At 42.3% G+C, this 21,887-nt stretch overlaps 1 protein-coding gene across 2 annotated transcripts in view; it reads right to left on the minus strand.

Annotated features, from left to right (window-relative positions):
• Positions 1 to 6,756: 6,756 nt before the first annotated feature.
• The window catches only part of gltpd2b (glycolipid transfer protein domain containing 2b), a 35,839-nt gene continuing 20,708 nt past the window's right edge, over positions 6,757 to 21,887 (minus strand). Inside the window, exons 1-4 of one of the 2 annotated variants that reach the window (XM_079507376.1) lie at positions 17,308 to 17,423; positions 12,492 to 12,550; positions 12,136 to 12,326; positions 6,757 to 8,456 (exon numbers count right to left, since the gene is read on the minus strand). In XM_079507376.1, coding sequence (XP_079363502.1) covers positions 7,868 to 8,456; positions 12,136 to 12,326; positions 12,492 to 12,550; positions 17,308 to 17,377 — 909 coding nt within the window. In that variant the 5' untranslated portion in view covers positions 17,378 to 17,423 and the 3' untranslated portion in view covers positions 6,757 to 7,867. Of the gene's footprint in view, positions 8,457 to 12,135; positions 12,327 to 12,491; positions 12,551 to 17,307; positions 17,424 to 21,887 lie in introns of those variants that run through there. The other variant, XM_079507377.1, reaches the window with a different exon arrangement.

Consider the following 21,887-nt stretch of genomic DNA (forward strand, 5'->3'; position numbering starts at 1 on the left):
AAACCCAACAAACCTTTAAGTCTGTGTGTATGTGCATGGGGGGGAGGGGTGTGTGTGTGACGTGTGTGTGTGTGTGTGTGTGTGTGTGTGTGTGTGTGTGTGTGTGTGTGTGTGTGTGTGTGTGTGTGTGTGTGTGTGTGTGTGTGTGTGTGTGTGTGTGTGTGTGTGCGCGCGCACACGCGTGGGTGTGTTTGCACGCGCCTGCACATGCATGTTTGTATGCAAACATCTACGTGCACTGTATGTGTGTGATTGTTCCATTTACAAGTCAAATTTCATACGGTAGGTCGGGAAATTGCATGCATTGTGCAATATTCATTTAAGTGACGTTATGAAATGTCATATTCCAGTCACTATGTAATTCCATTCGGAAGAGGAGATGATTTGTATCCTATGAAAGGATGCTTAATTTATTCTTTCTTTCTTTACTTTTCATTTTAAGACATCCAAGGTTCTTTGTCCTGAGAGTGGTACAGTACAGTACGGTACGGTACGGTACGGTACAGTACAGTACAGTACAGTACAGTAGGATAGGCCTATGTCATTTTATTCTCCGGCAATGCCACATAACAGCAGTAATGTGAAATGGATGAAAACTATAGTTCTACTTGTACCAACGTTTTCTGACATATTTCTGTGGCTGTTGTTACGAGAGAATCGAGATAGCTATTCTCCACGTTTTTGTATTCTACTCCCAGCTTGAAGGACCCTTTGACATAAGAACCATTCATGTTATATTTCCTTTCAATAACATTTTATTTTATTCATAAAGCCAAGACATGTCTTCTTGTGTCTCTAAGGCAAATACCTTTAGTCAGCGATTCTTTATTTTTTTTGCATTCATTGCATCTGTTTCATATGTCTGATCATATCAGAAATAGATGTATTTTTTTTTTATTGTTTTTGCACTGGGAGTGCTTTTTGTGTGAAAATGAGTTCATTTGATTATTGTACAGTTCTGGGGATTGTGAAGTAGAAAGAAGTTTGTTCTGTTTTTTCTTTTCTTTTTTTGTGGATTGTACTCATATTAACAAATGCCTGGGTCCGCGAAGGCTATACTCTAAATATCACCATTCAAAATATTTTCCAAGCATATCGGATTTGTACAAATACATTTTCTCTTTAATTAAGGTCATTAGGATTTTTGAGTTTGTGACGTGCTTAGTGCATCTGAGTTTTTAACCCCTGTTTTAGAAGACCTGTATAGGAAATGAACAAAACTGGAGAGAAAGATTTCATTTAATTATTTTGTTTTGTATAATTCAATACACACTGACTGACTGCTACATGGCTGAAATCAGGGTGAAGGAGAGCTGTCACAACAGGGCTAGCTTTTCAGACCAACTCCTTGAGGACTGAAGCATGAAGATCTGAGCTTATGCGTGGCCAGTTTACTTAATATATTATATAGTCACTACGACTGTAACTATGGTGCTCATCTGGGCCAACAACAGAACACATCATAGTCAGAAATGTCTGTTTACATTTAGTGGCAGAATCTTTGGATGCCGTTTAAAGAACTGTTGAACTCAGGCATATATTACCTTGGCATGGTTGTGACATTGTGCCAATGTTACTGTGACCCAGCGCAGCCACGTCATGGCTAAATTGTTTTTAGAACACAGCATCTGTTCAAATTCAAGGATTGGCTTCCTACATCTGATTTCTTAATAGCACGTTTGTCAATATGCTTACATATTCATCACTGTTGATCTAATCCATACATTTTGGACTATAATGGTCTAATGTAATGATGATAAATGCCATTGATCATGAAAGCTTACCTCCTTATAACAACAATGAGGGGGTTTATTTTGTCCTGTGCAGATAACCAATGGATTGACACTATACACATCGCTTCTGTGGCAATCCTACCACGCTTGGTTAATTTCACAGTAATCTCTTAATCTGTTAGCTAATCCAGAGAAGGCACATTGAAGTTCTTTATCCTGTCTTTGGTGCTGGGCTCCTTCTCCTAGTTTCAAACCCCCTATTCTCCAGTTAGCAGTTATAGAACTGATTCACGCCACTGTAATAACACAACAAATAAATCCCAATTTAATTTTGAACAACTTGATTGGGTCATTTTCTTTTACTTTTGTGCATTTTCTTTTAATTATAATCCCAAAACATTACGCTCAACCAAAGATACCCATGACAATTTAATTCAAACAATATAATTTGCATCTATTGTGCTGCATTTGCATATCACAACAAACCACAGATCAAAGCAAAGGATCTCATCATCTCAGGCAAAAGCAGTTGACAGGTGGATGGCCTGCACGGTCCTGAGTTAATAAAAGGCCTACTCTTATGTAACCATATACGCACAAAAAGAACAGGTTTCAGAAAAAAAAAGTCAACAGTGCCTCCTGGTGGACAGATTGCATTGTTCCCCAGTGTCACAGAATGTTATTTATTATCTCCATTTTGTCATGTTTCTTCTGTGATCATTTGGAGATGTCTCCTAAAAGCAATATATTTATTTCCTGTGTGAATGTGTTATGTGTTTATTGGAAAGGCTGTTTTATCACAAGTCATCTAGAGTGAGGCAGAAGAAGGGCAAGAGCACATAAATATTGCATCCACATATAGATACAGTATGTTTGCCATTGTGCATTGTCAAGATTGAACAGAAAAATATTGTTTTATTAAAAAAAATAAGAGTATTTTCTATTGCTATTTTGTTGTAAGGGGGGGGGGGGGGAAGAATGTATTAGCTTGGAACATATAAACACAAGGGAGGTATAGCTGATGGGTTTTCATCATAAACATTCTGCATGACAAAACGTGACAACTTTAAGTTTAAGGCAAAACCAGTCTTTATTTAATGCGTCATTTTAGCTCTCCCCATTATAATTTAAGTTTTGCCATATAGGCTATCAAATGGTTTGCAGTGAAATCACTAACTCGAAGCTTACTGGCTGCTATTTCAGGCAAATACTGCATGTCTTCAGATGTACTTCATCGTATAAGAGTGAAGATGAGATAATTCACTGGATCACAACAACCCCATTTAAGGAATGAACAATGCTTTCACAGTACATTCGGCACATTATAGAATTTACACAAATAACATCATTACAGCACAAAACTTTTATGGCACCACTGGCAGTGTGAACTGTATTTGTTTCAAATGATCAACTAATACAGTAAACCCCCATCCACCCCATGCCCCCCAAAACATTGCCTATTTGTGGTGCACGCACAGATTAAAGACAACAATGAGGAGGAAATCAATGGAATTTGTTGGTGATACTCTTGTCAAAAAAGGCTGACGATTCTATTTTGTTTGGATCTTTATATTTTGCTGTTACTGTATGTATATTTTTGCTCATGTTTACTGCAAAAAGATAGAGAAATAAATACGTGTAATTTAAGGGAACTCAATGCCATTCTCTCTTCTTTCTCCTCCTCAGCAAGTCTTTCCTCTCAAACAGCAGTGTCCCTCTGAATATAAGGATTCAGAGGGACATTAATAACCCTTTCATGATGATTTATCATGAATTGGACATAGTCAATTCATTTGGAGTGTTAAATTACCCTCGTGGGTCCATTCGGATTTATTGGGATTTTTCTGAGCACGTTTTAGCAAAGTCAAAAGTGCGGAATGACGAGGCAGAAGTCCACCCTAAAGTTAAAGTCAGAAGTGTCAGATCAATATAATAATGTAATCTCATTCACCATGATCGCTACAGCGATATAATGGACCTCCTGTTACCCGTGCAATAATGATCAAATATTGATGACAAAGAAGAAAAAGTCAAACTTTAAAGTTGCATTTCTTAATATATCTAATTGCCATATGATAAAAAATAATCCAGGCCTCACCGATGAAAAAGTAGACATGTCTAGTATTCAAGTATAACGCCGTCATTCCACACCCTATCGATGGCCTTAAAAAGTAATAAATTAAATAGTTAAAAAAAAACACTACCCAAGTTCATTCCCATAGAAATGAATAAATACGGTACAGTATATTCATTGTGTTAGTTAGTTAGAGTGCATTTGACTACACGACTCTGACAAATTGATTGAATTGAAGATTACAGCAGAGACGTATTCACGTTTTCTGACCCTCACTCACTCGACCCCTCTGCCCTCTGGCTCTATACCATATCTCCCCTTTCTTCACTGACAGAGAATGAAGAGGGCCGGCCCTGCACTGCACTGCACTGCACTGCACTGTACTGCCTGCACTGCACTGCACTGCACTGCATGCATGGGGTGCACTGCACTGCCTGCACTGCACTGCATGCATGGGGTGCACTGCACTGCCTGCACTGCACTGCACTGCACTGCATGCATGGGGTGCACTCCACTACCTGCACTGCACTGCACTGCATGCATGAGGTGCACTCAACTACCTGCACTGCACTGCACTGCACTGCATGCATGGGGTGCACTGCACTACCTGCACTGCACGCATGGGGTGCACTGCACTACCTGCACTGCTTGCATGGGGTGTACTGCACTACCTGCACTGCACTGCCTGCACTGCACTGCACTACCTGCACTGCACTGCCTGCACTGCACTGCATGGGGTGCACTGCACTACCTGCACTGCACTGCACTACCTGCACTGCACTGCATGCATGGGGTGCACTGCACTACCTGCACTGCACTGCACTGCTTGCATGGGGTGCACTGCACTACCTGCACTGCACTGCACTGCATGGGGTGCACTGGCCTCATTGCACTGCACTGGCTTCACTGCACTGCTCCGCCTGCACTGTCTACACTGAGGATGGAGAGTGAGGATTACCCGGAATTAGTGGTATTTGTGGGTTTTAAATAGTTTGACAGAAGGCAGCACAGCAAGTAACTGATAACTGTACACATTAAAATCCTCAGTGTTCATTTAACTCTGAGAGAGTACAAATTGGTCCATTTGGTTCCGTTTGTACTGTACATGCTCAAAGTTACAAAATAAAGGATAAATTAACACAGAATTGTACTGTGCAGTTCTCATGCGTGTATGGCGCGCACGCGCACACACACACACACACACACACACACACACACACACACACACACACACACACACACACACACACACACACACACACACACACACACACACTTTTTTTTACAATGCACTTCCACATCTCTGTGCAAATATATTGTCATACAATCTTTATCATTAAAGATTCTTAATGTTTGTTCATAATTCTGTATAGCTTGTAAGGACATACTGTACATCAACACAGTAATGATTTCCTTACTGTAAACACTATTTTCACATTTCAATAAATTACAGAAGTTAGTTAATAATTATTCCTAAGATAACAATGAGCCTGTGGTATAGTGCACTCATGATGGCAAATAAAAGAAAGGAAAAGTAAAAAAACAACAACAACAGAACTGCGTAGTGCGTACCTCATTGACCATATTCACATGGTGGCCATTTTGTGGCCTGTGAAGACATAAAAGTTGAAGCTGAAGTTAATTTTACCATCTTTCCTCATGCTCAAGAGGTGCGGTTTCCCCTTAGAGTATATATGAATAGAGACGGCACCCGGATGAAACCCTGAGGCGAAATGGACATAGTGGCCGAATTTGATATTGCAGCGTGGGCCCAAACACATGAACGCGCTGGTCCGTTGACTATCATTGTGCACGTTCACGATGACACGTGAATGCTGAATGCCTGCAATGATAGTCAGCGGCAGCGCGTTCATGTGTTTGGGCCCAATCCATCCCAGAATGCACTCTGTTCCTACCCAGAATGCACAGTGAAATCGCCTCATGCGCTTTTGAGCAACTTAATGCAAGTGGATGGGAGGAGAACTCGGGTGCCGTCTCTATTCATATATACTCTAAGGGTTTCCCACCCATTGAGCATGAAGTAAGAGCAAAATGGCTGCCGTGTGAATATGGTCAATGGCCACACTGGAAGTTATGAAGAAACGTTATCTCAGTAGTAAAAGACTGTTATGGCCCTCGGTAAAACTCCATATATAGTCTATTTTAGAACAGGCTACTGGAAAGCTCTTCTCAAAACACAGTCACCCATGGTATTCCTAAACGTAACCTAAGTAAACTATATGGTTAAACCTTATTTACCTTAACCTCAGTAAAAAGGTGCCAAAACCAAAACCTAAGCCTATTCCTAAACTTAACCCCAGTAAAACTATACCTAACCCTAAACTTATTCCTAACCTTATTCTCAGTAAAACAAAGACAAGAATGCAAGAACCACCAACCGACCGAACGGTCGGCGTGAGGTCGGTGGGAAAATACCCTGAGTGCGAGCAAGCGTGTTTTAAGGCGAGCATTCCTGATCCCTATTTTATTATCATATCCCATAATAATCATAATGTGGAATGGTCTGAGATCTACAGTAGCAGGTTCAGTGTAGCAAAAGAATCACTTGGAATTATTTTAAAAGGGCAAGTATTCCAAACGGGAAAACATGAATCGCTCCCATAGAACATTTACATTTTGGTCAGCAGTCAACTTCAGTTGGTGGTCAGCAGTATTGGTGGCATGCAGCCATACAATAGGTCACTAACATAGGCTTGACAAGGCGGGGTGCAGCGGTCATCACCATGTTGGCTTGTGGTGGACATTTTTGTCAAAATTACATTTTTGCCACAGACATACAAAAAGAGTGGAATATCACCAGAAACACACGCACAGCTAGCCCTGAATGACCATAACAGGTCTGTAACTCTGAGAGTGAACCAAATGGAACCAAATGGACCCGTACGGGTCCATTTGGTTCCATTTGTACACTCTCAGAGTTAAGGGGGTCCTCGCAAATAAAACAATCTGAGACGAACCACTAATAGTTGGACTCCTAATGTGCCATACATAGTAGTAAATGAGTGTCATACACATTGTGAAGAAAACCTGGAGACTGACATTCAGAAATTTGGTCTTATGATCAAAATAAGAACATTATAATGGTGTTTGTAAAAAAAAGAAAATCAAACGTTCACCACAGACTAGAGCAAGTCTTTGCCACGGACACATTTGTCCGTGTACGGACATGTTGGTGACCGCTGGCGGGGTGTGCATAGTCACGTTTGGTGTTTTCTTTGTGTGGACAGTGAGTCCGGTAACAAGACAACTCACCCCTTTTGCCACTTTTGGTGAGTTGTCAGGACAACTCACCCCGAACGTCCGGACAACTCACCAGGGGTGAGATGTCTTCACTTTCGGGGGTGAGATGTCTTCACTTTCGGCAACTTTCGGGGTGAGTTGTCTTCACTTTCGGGGTGAGTTGTCCGTACTTTTTCGCCCAACTCGCCCCAGCGGAAAGTACAGACAACTCACCCCGACATGTCAGAAAGTGAAGACAACTCACCGGGGTGAGTTGTCCAGTATTCGTGAGTCCATAGTACAGCCAGACTCATTACAATAGTGTCACACTTTGTCTGCTCCACTAATACCAGACATTATCTCACAGGATATGGTCGAGGAATGTCTATAGAGTAAACAGAGTTTCCACATCAAATGATTGTTCCCATCGCCCTTTGGTTGGGAGCTAAACGTTGCCCTCATAAATAGTGAATGATTAAATAAAAAATCACACCCAGTGTGAAGTGAGCGGTGCCTTTGATGAGTTAATTGTCATTAAGGTCTGCATATGAACTAGATGATCAATGATGTAACGGTGAACTAATAGACACAGTAACCGTGCTGAGATGGACTCATGCTACACACATAGTAGTCAAGTGTCGGAGCGGTTAGCACCACTCAAAAAACATACACATTTGCCTTGAGAAGTCCCGACAACCTTCTGTGGCAAGAAATCACTGTCCAGCTGGTATGAAGAGAATTATTCTGCACATTACCAATACAGTAACACTGTAAACAGTACTGGTAACGCTAGGGCTGTTACTGCCGTTGTCCTCACATTCTATGGCAGATCCAGCATATTATTATCCTCCAGAGCCACCTGAGTCCTGTCGTAAACGTCTCGGATGGCCTTCACCACCTTGCTGAGCAGCGCACCGAACTCCTCTTGGTCTTGCACGCACACGAGCCTAAAGAAGAACGCCCGCTCAGGCATGGCGATGAAGGCAAGTTCGGCGCCTTTGCGGACAAGCCACGTGTGGTGCTTTGCGAGGGTGCCTTGGTAGGCCTCGCGACAGAGGTCCGAGGGGCTCCGGAGCCGGCCCGTCGCCGGGGTCTCGGCGAGCTTCTCCAAGAAGCTCTCCAGCCACAAGAGAGCGCGGTGCAGACGGAGGAGAGTGCGGCACCCGGAGTCCGTCTGGTAGCGCTGGAAGTTCACCAGCCCCTGGCTGACCTCCGTGTGGATCATGCTGCGCACCGACTGGTAATCATCCACCTCTGTGACGCTCAGTGAATTAATCGCGTCCTTGTTGGGCCCAAACTCTGCGTCTGGGCTCCGCTTCGACTTCAAGGCCAGTTGGCGGATAATGTTGGTTTTGCTTTGTATCTCGTTAGATATCAGTCCGACCATTGGACCCAGAGCCTCCATGAACCTGCAAGGGCAGAAGCCAAAGCTTTTTTATATATCAGGGGTCGGTAAATAGTTTTAACCCATTTAGGGCTTAGGTCGATTAAAAAAAAGGTTTCTAAATCCTAACCGTTTTCTGAAAAACCTATGTTTCTATGTCAGTGGTGCTCAACCTTTTTCATGTCAAGGACCCCCAGAATTATCTATATTTGAAAATATGTTGTTCCAGGGACCCCCCGGAAGCAAAGATTTTAGTTCAAAACGTTCGCTCTGAATTCTGAAAAATTATATATTCAAAGATTTTCACGATTTAAAAAAAATAGCAGATCTACAAGCTCGTAGCGCGGCACTCTGTGTGCGTGTGTATGTGTATGTGTATGTGTATGTGTGTGTGTGTGTGTGTGTGTGTGTGTGTGTGTGTGTGTGTGTGTGTGTGTGTGTGTGTGTGTGTGTGTGTGTAATCAAATGTTACAGGTGCAGGCCACATTCTTAAATGCACTTCAAGAATGTGAACAACATTTTATCTGGACACAAACAGTCATACTCCCTTTGGAACAGAGACTCCCTTTCGAACAGAGACTCCCTTTCGAACAGAGACTCCCTTTCGAACAGAGATAAAACAATAGAAGCTCAAGGTCTGCTCTTAGATATGGGGAGAAGCAATGTGAAACACCTATAGCTGCCTGTCATTCACTCTCAACATGATTACAAATTGTCGAAGAATCATACATATGTGACCAGGTCTAGCAAAATAGTCCTCATCTCGCCTATAATGAAAAGGCAGAAAATCTAAAATAAACTTGATTTTTTTTTTTTTGATTTTCGTTTTTTTTCATATTAACACAGCTTGAATGTTGAAGAAGGTTTTCATTCCAACAGATTATTGATTTGGGCAAATTAAATGTATACATTTACAAGTCAAAGTAGGCTAGCCAGCTCTAGGTGTTGAAATGTTGTGAACATTCAAAGGGGATTTTCTCAGCTTTGGGTAAAACGGCACAATCATTTTAAAATGGTCATATCTCCTTCAAATATTTTCCAATTTCATTGAATGATACATCATATGAAAGCTTACATTCTGTACTTTATTAATCTGTAAAAAACTGAAAAATGACTCTGGTCGAGATGAGGGCCTATTTGCCAGACCCGGTCACATATAGGGGCGTATCGTTCTATATAGACAGGTGTATATTCTATTAACCCTTTGACCTATGTATGCTTCAATTTGCCCTCTGACCGAGTGTATTCATGTTGACCCTGCACTCTGCTCTTTGTGTGACACGTTGTGTCCATCTGAACCAGTGCAGTGTTACAGTGTTACAGTAACACCACAGACATTCTGATTGCTCCCTCAGACCAGAGCTGGTTTGGTGGGTAATATGTTATTATGTTATTGTTCAGTATGATAACTTGTTTTCAGGTCAAGTTGACCTTTTCTGGCAGTACCCAAATGTTCTGAAATGTTCTGAGAAGAGGGTGACTAATGTGTTTTGGTAGAACTTGGGAAAGGCCACGGAATATTCGTGTGCCGGCCCGGTATCGGTTGTGTTGTTGTGAAATCATCTGTGTTGTGAAATCATCTACTATATATAACCTGAATCAGAATCAGAATCAGAAGACTTTATTGCCATGACATGTAAACATGTTAGGAATTTGGTTTGGTGGACAGCAGAGTGCAGTTACAACATTAGGACAAGTGCAAAACAGGACAAGACAGTGCAAAGAATAGTGAATAAAATAAAGTGCAGAGAGTTCAAGTGATCAGTTCAGTGCACAAGTCAGTCCATTCCACTCTGAGTGGGGGTGGAGGGAGGATAAAGGGGGGTCAGGGGGGGACACCAGCAGCGTTGAGGATAGCCGGATAGCCGTGGGGAAAAAGCTGTTTGAATGTCGGGCCTTCATAGTCTTTAGGGACCGCAACCTCCTGCCTGAGGGAAGCGGGGCAAAAAGACTGTGGCCTGGGTGTGCAGGGTCAGCCAAGATGTTCCTGGCCCTCCTCAAAGCTCTACTCCTAAACAGGGCCTCAAGGGGGGGCAAAGGGTCTCACGGGGGGGGCAAAGGGCCTCAAGGGGGGGCAAAGGGCAGCCAATCACCCAAGGCAAGCAAAGTGAAGTCAGCTAATAGCCGACTAAACTACGGACCACGTCTCTCTTTTGATAAAAAGAAAATTTTATCTGGACACCATCATACTCCGTTTCGAACAGAGATAAAGTAGCTCTTTCATAGAATAGAGGCTCAAGGTCTCCTCTTAGATATGGTGAGAAACAACATGATTTACAAAATAATTTACCGGGCCAGATATTATTGCCGCCTATTGCCTACCACTGCTTTATATTATACGGTCTCGGTCTCAGCTTGTAGTAGTAAGTAGCAGTAAGCCTTGTCGAGCCATGAGGCCCATAGGGCAGGAGCCTATCTCCTGTTTCTGTAGCGTGAGGCAGCTTGATGTACAAGTACACCCCCGGACATGGCGCTAGTATGTCGCAGGGACTTAACCTCAATCCAACCCTTGATGCCGAGTGCCAAGCAGGGCCCTATTTGTGTCTTTGGTATGGATCGAACCCCGACCTCCCAGTCCCAGGGCGGACACTCTAACCACAATGTCACGGTACGCTCCTCTGCCCTTGGACTTTGTCTGTGTTTTGGAACTTTTACTTGTATTTGTGTTCTGTACCTTATTTTGTAGTAGTGTTCTGTGATTTCCTGTCTGCCTTGTTTGCTGTCTCCTGCCTTGTCTCACCTCCCTGTATTAGTGTAACCCTAGCCACCTGTGTTCTGTTGCCTGTTAGCCTATCCCAGTGTTGATCGTGTGTTTCAGTTCACCTGTGTCTAGTTAGTCTTTGTCTATATATATGCCCCAGTGTTAACAGTTCCTTGTCAGTTCGTCCTTGTAAATGGTAAATGGTGCATTTATATAGCGCCTTTATCCAAGGCGCTTTACATAGATTGTGCATTACATTCACCCATTCACACACACATTCATACACCGATTGCAGCGGAAGCCATGCAAGGTACCAACCTGCACATCGGGAGCAATTTGGGGTTCAGTGTCTTGCCCAAGGACACTTCGACATGTAGACAGGAGGAGCCGGGATTCGAACCGCCGACCCATGGATCATTGGACGACCTGCTCTACCTCTTGAGCCACAGTCGCCCCTTGTAAGTGACGTGGTTATAGTTCCTTGTTTAGTCCTAGTTTCTGTATTTCCAAGTATTTCTATATGTCTTTGAGTATTTTGATTGATTGATTGATTTAAGTATTTATTAACAGTTTGCAGAATTACAGTACATTTCAAGCACAACTCAATACAAAAACTCAACTGTGAGTAAAGCACTACGCTTGTTTACAAGAGGGTCCACCATGTTCAATTCATCAATTCCTTGTGAGTTTCCCTGTCTGGGTTTTTGTAAATAAAGACCCTTGCATCTTCACTGCTCTGCCTGCACCTGAGTCCTACACCTCCAGAACCACATCGTGACACACAAGGTGTGCACAGACACAAGGTGTCTGTGCACCAAAAATAGCTCATCTACAAGCTTGCAGTGTGTCTAACTTGAAGATGTGCTATTTTTGGTGCACAGCATTCAATTAAGTATAAAACAGGCATTAAACCCACAATGCAATTCACTCAAGTTGGATTTTGTTTTGAATTGTTTTGAATGAATGCATTTCTGGGCTTTCTGCCTCATTCTAGTGAGCTTACTTGACAAGCTCGTCCCAGCTGGCGAGATATGGCTGCAGCAGCACATCTGAGGGAGGTTCCTGTGCGTCCAGCAGGTGGGCGTGTAGCAGTGACACCTGGAAGTTCTGACCAGGACAATGTTGCAAGGCCAGCGACTCATCGTCCACGCCGCCACTCTCATTGCTATTGGACAGATGGTGGGGCTCGTGGAGCTGGAGGCGGGGCATGGGGATGACAAGGTACACGCACACGCACAGAGAGAGAGAGAGAGAGATGCATGGGTGACAGGAAATGCATTGGATTCACTTAATCTAGTAAATCAGACTTTGAGATATATGACTTTATGAATGACTTTATAGTTTTCTCCCTCTTCTTACCTTGTTAAGCTGATTATAGCTTTTCATACAAGAATCCCAGTGGTAGTCCAAACCTCCCTCTGCGATTTAACATGAAAGAGAGAGAGAGAGAGAGCAATGCAAATTCATTATTTTATAAAGAAACAAATCTAAAGAGACTTAAAAGAAAAGAAAAAACACTATGGAGGACACAAAATAATCCTCTATGGTTTGCTATCTTGGGGGGGGGGGGGGGACCTTGTATGTCCAAAACCAGAAATGGGCATGACATTATATATAGACATTAAGCTCTATTAATTGCCTTGTCTATTTTTGCTACTTTTGCATGACACTGTCATACAACAAATATGGAGATACACGTTTTCTGCCCAACAGTGATGAGATGATGAAATAAGGTCATAATGTCAAAAATAATTTGATTGATCGATTGATTTTTCTTTACTTAAGTGGAATGCTTCCAAAGAAGCCCAGCAGGATACTTAAAAAACGGATGTGGATTCTGCACAAATACTCCTTTGGCCAACCATGGCATTCCTACTAGCACCACAGAGTGATTTAGTGCCAGGCAGTCTGAAGTGCAAAAAGGTTTTAAATGATCCTGGTAATAGCATACCCAAAGTCTTGTGAAATCTGTGGTTTCCAGACTCAGCGAATTCATTGTTAATCACAATACGTTGTGAATAGAACAACATGACTTTTCTATGGTTATTAGGGAAAAATACCATTAATAATACAATCTTACCATCTCTAGATATACACACTTCTATATCTTTTTTTTGGGTCTTTCTTGTCCCTTCTGGGCTGGAGATTGGAGACGCACGTGGGCTTCATTTCTCAATTAACCAGCCAGCATACAAGCCTGGGAGAAGCTCCTTTTGCCATCCCTCACCTCCATATGCCGAACCTTTTTTGTAGCTAGCATTCATTCCACTTTGCTCTGTGTGTAGGCTGTGTACATGACTAATACCGTTTAACTTTAAAGGAGAATTCCATGCTAGAAGGTTTTCTTACCTTTATTTGCAGTTGTTACGTCCCCACCAAAGAGGTCCAGGTGTTATTTTGTGCAAAGGTGCATTATTGGCTATTTCCCCTAATATAAGCCCTCAATGGGGGTTGGGTTTTTGAGCTAATTCGCTTATTTCCATCGAAATAAGTAGTAAAGTGTGCCGCTTGGGATAGTATTTACATTAGAACGCACTGTTGCACTTTCAAAATCCTCCACCTGCCCCTCTGACTGTATGCCCACTTGGTTTTTAAAAGATTCTTTTCAGACAGTCGGTCCACACCTTTTAGCCATTGTGAATTGTTCACTGGCCTCTGGTATTTTTCCTTCCTATTTTAAACATGCCACCGTTTACGCCCTTTTAAAGAGACCCTCTCTTGACCCATCTATTGTAAGCAATTTTAGAGCTATCTCCAAGCTGCCATTTTTATCTAAAGTTTTAGAAAAAGTTGTCTCCACACAACTTATTTCACACATGAAAAATAACTATCTGTTTGAAGAATTTCAATCCGGCTTCCGAGCCCAACACAGCACGGAGACTGCTTTAGTCAAAGTCACAAATGACTTATTGTTGGCGGCCGACAAAGGCTCTTACTCTATTTTAATTCTTCTGGACCTTAGTTCTGCGTTTGACACGGTGGACCATGGTGTCCTTATCAGCCGCCTGAAACATGATGTTGGAATCAGTGAAGTAGCTCTGGACTGGCTAAGCTCCTATTTATCAAATAGATCCTTCTCGGTGGCACTTGGTGACTCCTCCTCCTCTTCTTCCCCTCTCTCATGCGGAGTTCCACAAGGCTCAATACTAGGTCCCATCTTATTTATTATATATATGCTACCTCTGGGTCAAATCATGCGAAACCACAATATAAATTTCCATTGTTATGCGGATGACACGCAATTATACGTCCCCATAAAGCCTGGTCACTCTGACATCACCTGTATCGAGGCCTGCCTAAGTGACCTAAAAAATTGGATGTCCATAAACTTCCTGCAACTAAATGAGTCCAAATCGGAATTAATTATATCTACCCCTCACTGCCCAAACACACAAATTGCTAATAATCTTACCTCCAGTCTTGGTTCCCTCTCCAGTAATCAAAAAACGAAGGTCCGAAACCTAGGTGTAATGTTTGACCCTGAGCTGTCCTTTGATTTCCAGGTGACTAAGGTAGTCCAGTCCTGTTTTGTCCAGTTGAGACAATTAGCTAAGGTCAGGCCATTTCTTATTTTTTCTGACCTAGAAAAAGTCATTCATGCTTTTATCTCTTCCAGATTAGATTACTGCAATGCACTTTATTCAGGTATCAGTAAACAGAACATTCACAGACTACAACTGATACAAAATGCAGCTGCTAGACTACTGACGCGCACAAAGAGAAGTGAGCACATTACACCTGTCCTTGCGGCACTTCATTGGTTACCTGTAAGTTTTAGAATAGATTTTAAGATTTTATTACTTGTTTTTAAAGCTCTAAATGGTCTGGCACCTGCTTACATCCGTAATTTAAAAAAAGCGCTGCCATTTCTTTCCATTCCCATTTTGACTCATGTTTAGCGAGGGAGGTTAGATTGTTATTTTTGTTAGGGTTGATGTAGTTTAGTTCCATTCCTTTTCAGGTAGCGAGTTAGTTGGTTTGGCCTTGGCCTTCCTGAAGATTTATGCTTTCCCCATTTAAGTTCTGTAATGCTAATTTTGGTTGGTAATAAATGTAAATACTTTTCTCAGCCTCACTAAGGTAGAAACAAAAATCAAACTCTAAGAAGAAAAAAAACAATCGCATAATATGGAGCCCAGGCCCCGCCCATACTAAAAATTACAAGCTTCCTCATATAAAACATGTCTGCATATTAAACCCTTTTTTATTGCATAAAACAATCACGCATACAGCGTAAAGTCCATGTGTGTGGAGGGAACAATATAATTACAATGTATAAAAGAAAAGATAAGTAAAGAAAAGAGGATCACAAAGGAAACGTATCCATGAGCCAAGATTTTGTTCAGTTTTTAAATACTTAAATGGTAAATAAATGGTAAATGGTGCATTTATATAGCGCCTTTATCCAAGGCGCTTTACATAGATTGCGGCGGAAGCCATGCAAGGTACCAACCAGCACATCGGGAGCAATTTGGGGTTCAGCGTCTTGCCCAAGGATACTTCGACATGTAGACAGGAGGAGCCGGTATTCGAACCGCCGACCCATGGATCATTGGACGACCTGCTCTACCTCCTGAGCCACAGTCGCCCCACAGTACTTAACCCCTTTATACTTGGTAAACTGGACCAAGTCTGCTCTTTTTCCCCATCTATACAAAATCCCTTGTTGCAAATGTTCCCCCCAGAATAGGGACGCTAGGGTTCAAGTGGTTAAACATTCTCAAAAGCTTGGGAGGTACAGTTGGGTGCCACCGATATTGTCCCTTATTATTTGACCCATTTAGGCCCGACCTCAAAATTTTAAAAAATCCTTCTAAATCCTCCAGTTTTCTGAAATAAATATTTTCACGATTTTTCAAAAATAGCAGACCTACAAGCTCGCTATGAGCTTGTAGATCTGCTATTTTTCAATAGCTAAATTCTAACATAATGTTTAAAACACAAAGGGGTTCCCGCCCAAAATGGGTTAACTGTCCTTTTGCGCAGATCACGCAAACCTCAGCAAAAAGAAAAGGACAATATCGATGGCCTCCAACTGTACTTGGTTGTCTTGAGTTGTCCCTGTTTCTGTTTCCATGGATCATGGGACATTCCTTGTGACAGATAATCCTCTGCCTCACTATTCCAATATATCAAAAATGTCTTTGAATATCTTCTTTCATAAATGACTGACTGTTGTAACATCTATGCACGAGCGTGACCCACATCCCAGTAAGTATCTGTACATAATCGTATATACTTCAATGGTGTGTAAGCCATATAGATTAGATATGTTTCTGACACAATGTGTACTCCTTTATGAAGATACGGTAGGCCCAACTATCTATCTACTCATCTACTGATGACATACATATCTTACGGCCATTTAAGATGGCTTGTGCAAATGTATATTATCTGTATGTGCTTAATAAATAACATTTCAGAGAATGCTTAAGTAGCCTATGCTTTATCTTAATGCAGATGCTGACACAAAAGGCCATGTGACCTCAGATGACCATCCCAAGCACACACAACTGGCTATGATGGCTAGACCTACCACTGAGACTAAACATTATCTTAAATAAATCTAAATAAACTTTATTTAACCAGTGGGGTAACGGGTTGCTATCTTTTGGCAACCAGATAATGGCTCTTGCCTAGGATGTGCATAGTGCATGTTGATGAACTAGCAGAGATCTCCAATCTTTGCACAATGTAATCTATGGCTGAAATCACGTAAAGTAGAGCTGTAGTTCACCATCGCCAACACCAGCACTACTGGACCTGCATTTCTATAGGCTAGTTCCAAGTCAACATAAGCAAAGTCACTGTTGAATCAACACACACACACACACACACACACACACACACACACACACACACACACACACACACACACACACACACCTACAAAACAATAGGAAAGAGCTACATGGACATCCGTATAAAAGTGAAAAAAGGGAGTACCAACATGCTTGATTCCGCAGTACTTCACCATGTGACACATTCCTGACCTAAAGCCTATACATTCCAAACAAGGGAGGCTTGTGTGGATTATTAGTATCATAAAGCCTCGTACACACACACACACACACACACACACACACACACACACACACACACACACACACACACACACACACACACACACACACAGAGAGAGAGAAGAGTTTTTTGGCAAGAAGTGAATACTCACGGAGCCACAATGAGCCAAGGAACAGCAGTAGAACTATGATGGCTACCACAGCCTTGCTCTTTACCCCCATGCTGAAGCCCTTTTCCTCCTGTCTTATGTCAGCCAGCTTTTTATCTGTTGATCCCACTGTGTTTCACATGAGTCCTTGTCCCCCCTCGCGCCGCACCGGTCAATCACCACAATCTATTGGTCCCCTGCTTTCAACCCCCCTCCTGTCCCCTCAAGTCATTCATACCCCTCCCCAAAACCTCATCTAAAAAGTCGCTCTCCTCCCCTGCACCACCACCATGCTTCTGATTCAAGGAGCCAATGCCAGGTCGGTAGCGCTATCAATCCTTAACAACTTTTTCCAATCGCTGTTTTATATAGTCTCTATCTCTCTCTTGCCAGTCTGTCACTTGCTTCTGTCGGTCCCCCTGCTCTGTCTCCCCAAACTTTCTGAATTGCCACTCTTGCTGTTGTTGCTCAATGTGAGAGAGTCCAGAGATCAGCAGCGTTCAGTCAGTGGCTGATAAAAACAAGTCTTTGCAGGACGTCCGCCAGTAACCCTGTTCCCACACAAACCCATCTCTTCTATATACAGTATGAGTTATACTCCTGTCTGGCTCAAGTAAACACTGGACCTATGTTCCCTCCTCCCACAACCCCTCCCTTCTCTGTCTCTCTCTCTCACTCACTCACTCACTCACTCACTCACTCACTCACCCACCCACCATCACCAAACCCCACAACCATAACACCTATCTGACGCTAAATTCCTCAAGTTATTGAGGCATTTGAGAGCATAAAAGGAGATTATTTTAAACCAACGGAAGCTGTAAAATCATCCTATATTTCAACAGATTAAATTAATGACCGCCTTTCTGTCACACATCATCGTTTGTCATCCATGTCACGAGCCAAAGTGACAAAGTCACGGCGATCTAAACTTCTGTATTGATTTAAAAGTTGTCCAGAGAAAAACACACTGCCTCCATTCTCTACTTTGTTATTACTTTGATCAAACAGAGATGAAAACTTTAAGACCAAGTGAACCATGCATGCCCTCTCATGGCTGTGATGGTTTCAAGGATCAAAGCTCTGTCAAAGATGACAGCTGTTTACCTCTGTTTAATAAACATCACGATATACATATAATAAACCTATTTCTCCCTTCTTTTACCTTCTTTTTTTGTGTGGCTATCTTGCTTTCGGAGTTTGCCTGTGTGTGTGGTAATTAAGTCCTGGCAAAATTAGTTTAAGTCTAAAGTCTGAGGTTTGCTAAGGCTGAAAGAATAAAGGGTGTTCCTCTATCGGACATTATCATGTCCAATAGAGTTTACTGCCAGGGCTGTGGGGGAGGGGAAGAGACATTGAACCCAACACTCCGTCTGGACATGTGCTCACCATGAGAGATCCAACAATGGCCTTTCTCTCGGCGGGAAAATGAAAGCAAGGGAAATTCATTAGAAAAGGAGGGGCTGGTCATGAGGCTCTTATTCAGTGCAACCAATGGACGGCAGCATTTGAAAATAGGCAGTGGCTGAGCTGGGGAGATAGATGGGAACCTTGTGAAAACAAACATGTGACACTTTTTTTTGGAATACTTGAAATGTCTGGCCAGTGGCCCCCACAAAGCTCTATGAACTCCAACCCCACGAAAAACTCCATGAACCCAAACACTGTTTTTAATCCCTTTACGATAAGAACGGGTTAAAGTTGGTGTCGGTCGCATAAACCAAATCATGTTAAAACCATGACATTTTGCATAGTGAGAGTAACATCGGTTCGCATTTTAATTTAAGCAGCACTCAATCTGATGGCCATGTACTAAAATCGTTCTCAAATATACTGTACATAGCAGCATGCATTTGGCAGTCCTGAGAAGAAATAGCCTATACTACCACACCAATGTGAAACAGTTACAGTAGCTGCATGTATTGCAGCTGATCTTTATTTATTTATTCTTCCGCACATGCTATTGGTGTTAGCATCATGTCATGCTTTAGCTATTGAAAAATAGCAGATCTACAAGCTCATAGCGCGCCACCGAGTGGCGCACTAAGAGCTTGTAGGTCTGCTATTTTTGAAAAATCGAAGAACCACTGACATGGAAACATAGCTTTTTCAGAAAACTGTCAGGATGTAGAAGACATTTTTAGAATCTGATCTCAGGTCAAAATGGGTTAAAAGCGAAAGTTGTAAAACATTCAAAAGTCTTATCTCAGCAGTGTCAGCAGCACACAGTTAGTCACTGGTTGTGCACACTGTAGCACGCACCGTGGTTCCCACACTTTCCCATGCCAAGGACGTTACCTCCATGCCAAGGACGTTACCGCTGCAGCCTCCCTATTGTGAAACGCTCGTAGATACCGGTAGGCTATTTGCCACTATTTCTTTATAGAGGGTATGCGCGGCGTGACATCATCATCAAACCAGGAAGTTATGCAGGAATGCCTACTGAGTGGCAAATAACTACTTTCTGGCCTTGACAAGCCCATACATCCACACAGAAAAGTCCTATCTGATTGCATTAAACAACATTTAACAATGTTAAACTCACTTTGCATGTTGCTTTGCCACTCGATTTGCCACTCGATGTGCCATTCACTTTAAGCATGCGCATACTCTCTATTGGTGTTTTGACAATAATGACATGCCCAAAGAATGATGGATGCCATGTTGAACGTGGTTAAACAAACCTGTACTGTTAACCCATTTAGGCCTGAGATCAGATTCTAAAAATGTCTTCGGATGTCTTCGGAATCCCTCAAACACGAACGCAAGGACAACACAAGAGACGGTCGCGGCCACACAGCCAACTCAAGGTACGGCCACGGAGCCGACTTGGGGACCCAACGCAGCTCCTCCAAGGAAAAAAAAAAACAAATTAACGGAGCTGAACGTGAATCCCCCCCACCGCCCACCCCTTTTTCCCCCCTCACTGTATATGTTTCTTTTCCCTTTTTACCTCCTTTATGATGAATTCCTGTTCTGTCTATAGAAGTGTCTATTTGTACGTCTCTAAATGTTTTGATGATTTGAACATGGTGGACCCTATTGGAAACAAGTGTAATGCTTAATTGGGTCGTCCACTCACAGTTAACAGCCTTTGTATTGAGTTTGTGCTTGAAATGTACTGTAATTCTGCAAACTGTTAATAAATTCTTCAATCAATCAATTCTACATCCTGACAGTTTTCTGAAAAAGCTATGTTTCTATGTCAGTGGATCTTCGATTTTTCAAAAATAGCAGACCTACAAGCTCGTAGCGCGCCACTCGGTGGCGCGCTATGAGCTTGTAGATCTGCTATTTTTCAATAGCTAAAGCATAACATAATGCTAACACCAAAAGGGGGTTCCCGCCCAAAATACCACTTCGCCACTTTTCAACCTAGCTTCATATAATAGGTCCTCACTAATGTCCACGATAAAATACCACGGTTTCTTTCTACTCGGTCTGTGTCTCATAGGAGGGCTGTGGACAGTTCAGAAACCCGTCCACCAGTGACATCATCAAATGGGAATCCAAGCTAATAGAAACGGCAGGCTTTCTATTCCAGAAAAGTTGCAATGCAAAAATGGAAGCCATCGTTCCCACGATAATAAAAATCTAAATATTTTTCCAAAAAATAAAATAATGATGATGTCACTGGTGGACAGGTTTCGGAACTGTCCACAGCCCTCCTATGAGACACAGACCGAGTATTGTGGTATTTTATCATAAACATTACATTAGTAAGGACAAATTATATGAAGATAGGTTGAAAAGTGGCATAGTGGTCCTTTAACAATGGTGTTAATAAAGTATTCAATCAATCAGATTTTTTTTTTAATGTGAATTGATTACTACTCATTTTATTTGATTTTTTCCTCTCCTTTGCAATCCTCCCCCGGCTCACACTGACTGCCCCCACATTGACAACCTGTGTTGTAGCACACAGCGTGGCTCACCCTGACGGTCAATGGAACAGTTGGTCCAACTGGAGTGTAACCAGTTCAATGGAACAGTTAGTCCAACTGGAGTGTAACCAGTTCAATGGAACAGTTAGTCCAACTGGAGTGTAACCAGTTCAATGGAACAGTTAGTCCAACTGGAGTGTAACCAGTTCAATGGAACAGTTAGTCCAACTGGAGTGTAACCAGTTCAATGGAACAGTTAGTCCATTTGGAGTGTAACCAGTTCAATGGAACAGTTAGTCCAACTGGAGTGTAACCAGTTCAATGGAACAGTTAGTCCAACTGGAGTGTAACCAGTTCAATGGAACAGTTAGTCCAACTGGAGTGTAACCAGTTCAATGGAACAGTTAGTCCAACTGGAGTGTAACCAGTTCAATGGAACAGTTAGTCCATTTGGAGTGTAACCAGTTCAATGGAACAGTTAGTCCAACTGGAGTGTAACCAGTTCAATGGAACAGTTAGTCCAACTGGAGTGTAATCAGTTCAATGGAACAGTTAGTCCAACTGGAGTGTAACCAGTTCAATGGAACAGTTAGTCCATTTGGAGTGTAACCAGTTCAATGGAACAGTTAGTCCATTTGGAGTGTAACCAGTTCAATGGAACAGTTAGCCCAACTGGAGTGTAACCAGTTCAATGGAACA

Source organism: Electrona antarctica, assembly GCF_951216825.1.
Source record: "Electrona antarctica genome assembly, chromosome: 8".
Taxonomy (NCBI): Eukaryota; Metazoa; Chordata; class Actinopteri; order Myctophiformes; family Myctophidae; genus Electrona; species Electrona antarctica.